The 6,314-nt window shown below is 52.7% G+C and overlaps 1 protein-coding gene across 1 annotated transcript in view; it reads right to left on the bottom strand.

Annotated features, from left to right (window-relative positions):
• The window catches only part of LOC105756667 (membrane-spanning 4-domains subfamily A member 6B-like), an 8,758-nt gene extending 3,989 nt beyond the window's left edge, over positions 1-4,769 (bottom strand). Inside the window, exons 1-4 of the mRNA XM_023738110.1 lie at positions 4,430-4,769; positions 2,780-2,930; positions 1,269-1,403; positions 375-431 (exon numbers count right to left, since the gene is read on the bottom strand). Coding sequence (XP_023593878.1) covers positions 375-431; positions 1,269-1,403; positions 2,780-2,930; positions 4,430-4,449 — 363 coding nt within the window. The 5' untranslated portion in view covers positions 4,450-4,769. The remainder of the gene's footprint in view (positions 1-374; positions 432-1,268; positions 1,404-2,779; positions 2,931-4,429) is intronic.
• Positions 4,770-6,314: the final 1,545 nt, after the last annotated feature.

Raw genomic sequence — 6,314 nt, 5'->3', positions numbered from 1 at the left:
TGGCTGGGGAGAGGCTGTCCCAATGGAAGAAGTATATCCTTGCGTGTTCCTGAGCCTGAATTGTAAACTGTTACTTCCTTAATAAACCCTATAGTCATGAGTATGGTCTGTGAGTTCTGTGTGGCCATTGCAATGAATTATCGAGCCAGCAGAGAAGCAGAGAGTGCCGTGGGAGGGACGGGTGGTGTCGGAATTCGTGAAGATGGTGGAGAGAGAAGGCGTGTCTGACTTCTGCCTCATAGCAATCAGCCTTGGGCTGCTGATCTTGATTCTCCTTCCCCCTTGGGAAGTTACAGGGGGTCAGAGGCCGCCCCCACGCCAAGTTTACAATCCCTTCTGATTAAGGGAGGCCTTGATGTTGCTCTCGTACTCACCAAGTGCTTGTTGAACCTTTTTTCCAAGATGAGGGACAGCAATCCAGAAACGATAAACTATTCAGAAGAGGAGATGGCCGGTCAGTTTCCACATGAAGAGGCAGCCCTAGTCTCCCAACCACAAAATCACCACGTCCTGTGGCCCCTCCATTAGACAACCCAGTGGGGCCAATGGCCTGGGGCACATGGGATGCTGGGCTGCCCCGTACAGACAGAGCCAACAGACTGTTCTGGATTAACTTGTGTCCCCCAGAAATGTGTGTGGAAGTCCTAACCCCTGTACCTGTAAATGTGACTCTACTTGGAAATAGGGAGTGTTCTTTTGTTATGCTAATGAGGCCATAACAGGGTAGGGTGGATCCTAAACCTAATCACCTCTGAGTTATAAAAAGAGCAGAACAGACCCAGAGACACCCACACAGGGGAAGACAGACACCAAGGAGCCCCGAGGATTTCCAAGGAATGCCGACAGGCACCAGAGACTAGGAGAGAAACCCGCAGACAGAAAAGGCAGAGAGAGAGACCCGGGTTTGGACTTGGAGCTTCCAGCACTACAAGAAAATAAATTTCTTTTTTTAAAGCCACCCACGTGTGGTATTTCTGTTACAGCAGCTGTAGGAGACTGAGACACTGAGTGTCATGGAAGGGAAGGCCAGTGGGCAGAGGAGGACAAAGAGACCCCTAAAACATTCATGAGACCTGAGAAGTCTAGGAGAGAAGGTGCCCCCTTGGTCTCCTCCGAAGCCTTCCCCTACTGGCTGGTCGCCCCTAAACCAAGTTCCATGCCTGAGTCTCCACTTTCCGTAGGACAGAGACATCGCAAGGTACCAGGTGAGCAGCCCCATCCCCTTTGCTCCAGAGACCCGCCGTCCAGCGCGAGCGCCTTCTACTCACACACTTGGCCCCTATGAAGGGGTACATTGATTTCATTAAGGTGGAAACAATGGGGCTGAAGTGATGACTGGTGACAGTGCACCCCAAAGTGATCCCCAAGCTCATAATCATCATGCCGGCCAGGACCTGCAGGGTCTGTAAGGGGAGGAAGACAGTTCCTGGTTAGTCGGTGACGGGCAGGGGTATGTCAGTCGCCCGGGAACACGCAAGAGCCGGCGCCCTCAGTGCAACGAGAGCTACTGTGTGGATGCAGGAGAAGTGGGTCCAGGCTTGTCTAGCCTGGAGCTTCCCTGACTGGAGTGGAGGGCCGTGCCCAGTGTTTCTGCCTCACGGCTCTTGGCTGTGCTTGCTGGGCTCCTCGATGGTCTGCGGGGTCCCAGCGTGTCAGGCACCCCAGCTCTGGGCTTCCAAATCCCCCAAGCCTGCTCTCCCTTCTCCGTACTGTGTGCACAGCAGTGTCTCCAAGGCAGTTGGGGGTGGAGGAACTGGTCCCCATCTTCTACTAGATGGAGTGAACTTGTGGTGCTGTCTGTTCAGGGCTGGCCCCCTAGCCAAGAGGGATCCCGAGAGCTATGATTGGGTGCTAGGTAGGCAGTCTCTGGGTGGTGCAAATGGTTAAGTGTTAGGCTACTAACTGAAAGGTTTGTAGTTGGAGTCTACTCACAGGCACCTCAGAAGAAAGGTCTGGCAATCTTCTGAAAAATTGGCCATTGAAAACTTTACGGAGCACAGTTCTACTCTGACACACATGGGGTCACCATGAGTCAAAGTCAACTTGATGGCAACTGACTACGAGGTGTAGCCTCTCTGAGTCAGCCTCAAAATAATTCTGCCTCATGGTTTCACAGTTACCTAACATTTATCAACCAGTTTCTCATGTGTGGTAATATGACGGCTCATCAAGCGCTGGTCTCATCTCATACAGATGATGAGATGGATGTATGGTGAGAGTGAGGGAGCTGCAGCAGCCCTAATGGGTAGTGAGGTGCTGAGGCAGGACTGGCACCAGGACTCCCTCCTCCTGGTCCCTGTGGCCGCCCATCTCCTTCCCCCTTTCCTCCTTCCCTCCTTTCAGTCATTAAACAGATGTGTGTTTAAGAAAACACGGATTTCTTAAAAATGCTGAAAGGCAGACAAAGGACATGTTTATCTGTTTTCAAAATGGTTAATGTTTTCAAATGGGAGGGGGGCAGGAAGATGAATTTTCTGTAATTTTCAGAAAGAAAAATTTCCTGGGAAGTACATCTAGAATGGTCTATTCAGCAGAAGAATTTCGACCACTCCAGAAATGAAGTGTAGGCAAATCGGCTATTAGGAACGGTCGCTGGTTGCAAGTGAGTGAAGAAAGCAAAGTTTAGTAAAGCGTTCTCAAGTGAATGCTCCCGTGAGCCCAAAAGGGTGGGCTCAGAAGGCTCTCTGGAGCCTCTGGAACAGCCTGGAGCCTCACAAGTAAAACCGAATGGTCCCCCCCATTGCAGTGGATGTGTCCCCTCCATGAGGGCTGCACTCACCCCCAGAACTTTGACCTCATTCTTCAGCCCCTTGCCCCTGTCGTCCTGGTTGGGAAGTTCCGATTTCTCTGCACGGGACATGCTGAAGTCACTTGGCGTGAGGACCACGACGTTCCCACTGGGCACAACGTAAGGGAGCATGGTGCAGCCGCTGCCGGGGAGGCAAAGACCCGATCTGACCCTGGACTCGGACATTGCATCACAAACTTGCCGGCTTTCTAACTCCCCTGGGTCCTGAGCCAGCACCCCCGTTAATCTCCTGGAGACCTGGGTTTGGGGAAGGAACCTGGGGCAGTGGGTGCTTCCCATCCCTGGAATGGAGGGAGTTCTCACAGGTTGCTTGGCGCTGCCCACTCTGACTCTCAGCGGGTGATAAATAATACCCTCTTAGCACACAAGTACCTAGAACGTTGAATGGCATCTAATAAAGGTTAGCAATCACGATGACTGTTAGGTTGGATCCTCACAACCGGTAAGTCACAACAGCAGGACTCGGCCAGGTCCTCTGACTCACATCTTTGCTGCAGTCTTCGTACCCCTTTCTTCCCCCCCCGCCCCGAGGTGCTCCCCTCTCCCCCCATCTTGAAAGGTGGCTGTATGTGATGCAGAGAATGGGACTTGGGTCCAGCCTGGTTTCCCTCTTAGAAATGTCATGGCTGAAGGAGGCTGTAGCCCAGCCCCTCGACAGCAGGTGGTCTCCTCAGGGGAGCTCAACCCCCACCTGCCCCCCAGCTGTATACACCTCACCACCCACCCTGAGATGGGCACTGTCAGAAAAGGCTCTGAGGTCGTCTGTAGAGACAATGATTCTGCCCCGTGGCCCTTTGTCTAGCTGTGTTACAGTGTTGGGGAGGGCTCTGGGCTGGAGTGGGTAACACATATGGCTCGGAAGTGACTCCCCAAATTAGGTAGCTGGTGGGGTCTAGGAGCCCTGGTGGCGCAGTTGTTAAGAGCTCGGCTGCTAACCAACATGTCAGCAGTCCAATCCACCAGCCGCTCCTTGGAAACTCTAGGGGGGCAGTTCTACTCTGTCCTGTAGGGTCCCTGTGAGTCAGAATCGACTTGACGGCAATGGGTTAGTGGTGTCTAGTGGACACCGCCCTGGGATCGAGGAATGGGGTGCATTTTATGGTCTCAAAATTGTCCCTAGATGGCAGGAGACAGACCCCTGGTGCTGACCTCTCCCCACTGACGAATGAGACCTCTGGCCAGACCACCTGGCTTTCATCACGGACACATCTGGGGCTTCATCACCCAGCCAACTTGGCTCTGCCCTGACCTGGCAGGAAATGTCCAGCATCTCCCTCTCGGGCACACACAGTGACCAAGAATTCACAGACCCCTACATGCAGCGAGAGCATTTCTAGAACAAGGCTAGTGGGGTGGTCATTGAGCTGCACCACTGCAAAATCACTCAAACCCAGTATGTGCTGATCCGCTCTGAGCGAGCCTCTGGGTACGCGCTGAAGACATGGTCCACGTGTTAAACCCGCAACCCCTTCAAGAGGGGGAAACAGTCTCTCCGCAGGCCACCCCCTAAAGCTCTTAAGATGCAGACATGAGAGGGAAGCCCAGATTCCTCCAGGCCCTCACCCAGGCACTTTCCAAAATACAAGGGGTCCCTACCCCAGGAGACCCCCAGATGCCTACCTGCCCCTCCGGTCAGCCATGAGCTCCTGCTACGCTGTGAGTCAGTGGTGGGCGGCTTTCTCTCCTGGGAGCTGGGGCCCTCACCCATAGCCTCTCACCAGCTGCTCCTGCCACAACTTCCTCTCTTCTGCTCTTCAGCTACGAACCTCTGTGTCTTTTGCAGCTAACGCTTAACGGTCACATAGGAAATGATGTCTGCTGTCCTTTCAGGGGTGGGTTTATGCAATAGGCAGCTGCTTCTGTTGGTTTAACATCTGGGTCTAGATCAATGAGCAGAAACAGAAGCCACGTATGCTGTGTTAACATGAGCAGGCGCCCGCTCTCAGATCCCTCAACCTGGCCTTGGGTGTAGGTGAGCTTTCCTTCTGGCCATGCAGGTAGACCAGTTATCCGAAGCTTCTGGGTCTTCGTTTTCTCATCTGTTCACTGCTCTGTGGAGATGAGTGTCTCCTCCTTGGCCTGCCTTTGTCCACTTCTGGCACTCCAACCTGTCCACCTGTTCTCCTGCTTCCACCTGTACTGCCAGCCTGTCCCAGCACCATCCTGTCTCACCGGCTCACCCCACAGCTTCCTGACACTTTCTGAGCATACACTCAACGGCCACGTCCATCCAAGCTGGACTGCAAAACGAGACGCAAACAAGGTGAGGGCTTCACTCCCCTCTTTGAAATCCTTCTGTGGCTTCCACAGACCTTAAAGTCAAGTACAGAACTCTCCACCTGGCCTCAACGGCCGTTGCTGGTACTGGCCCCACCTGCATCTCCAGCCTCACCTGTGTTCCGGCTCTGCCTCCTGCCTTTCCGTTCCTCCAGAGTCAGGGTCTTTTGCTGTGCCGCCACATTTGTGCACTTTGCGAGGAATGCCCAATCAGCCCTCCTTCCTCCGCTCATCTTGCTGACTCAGCCCCTTAGAAACCAGTGTGCTATTTCTCTCTTGCGTAATAGAATCTGGATAACTGGAGTGGGTAATTAGTGTGTAAACAGGCTTAGATTTTTGCTTGTGACACTTGGTTCACACTTTGAAGGCTCAGCAAGGCCCCAGCCCTTCCCTAAACAAGCCCAACCTAACTGACCCCCACAGGCTCCCTCAGAGCCCAGGACTGGGGTACTGTGCTCCCCTGTACTGACCATTGCTGGTGGCACCTCCCTTTGTCTGGGACTCCTTTCTTAGACTGTTAGCCCCTCAGGGAAGAGCATCATCCCAAGAGGGTTTCCAGGTACACCTCCAGAGCTCCCGAACTTGTCTGGGTTACGAGATGTTACTTCTGGGAAGGGAGGGTAGCACATCTTCTGGTGTCTCTAACCCTGAGATCACTTGCTCATTCTTTCTCTACTTCCATACCTTGGGAGCTTGGGACCAGGATTTCATGAGTTAGTTGCCAAAGATTGATTCATTCCCCAAAGACAGGCATTGAGATTAGCTTGTTGAGGCATCCCCTTCCCTGTATGCAAACTGGGGTGGGGGGGAGGGAACCTGGTTGCTGTGCATTGACTCATGTCACTTATAAAGATATATTGAAGTCCTAACCCCTGTACCTGTGAACATGACCCTCTTTGGAAATAGGTTCTTTGAATATTATCAGTTATGTTAGCATGAGATTAACACTACCCATTGCTGTCGAGTGGATTCTGATGTATGGCAACTTGATGTGTTACAGAGTAGAACTACTCCATAGGGTTTTCTTGGCTCTATGATCTTTATGGAAGCAGATCACCAGGACTTTCTTCCATGGAACCACTGGGTGCGTTCAAGCTGCCAAATTTTATGTCCATAGTTGCGCACCAACTGTTGCACCACCCAGGGACCTTAGAGGCTAACATTAGGTGGGTCCCAATCCCATCTGAGTGCTGTCCTTATAAAAGAGGAGAAGAGATACAGAGACAGA

This window comes from Trichechus manatus, unplaced genomic scaffold, assembly GCF_000243295.1.
Source record: "Trichechus manatus latirostris isolate Lorelei unplaced genomic scaffold, TriManLat1.0 scaffold00113, whole genome shotgun sequence".
Lineage (NCBI taxonomy): Eukaryota > Metazoa > Chordata > Mammalia > Sirenia > Trichechidae > Trichechus > Trichechus manatus.
This window is presented reverse-complemented; position numbering and strand designations above follow the sequence as displayed.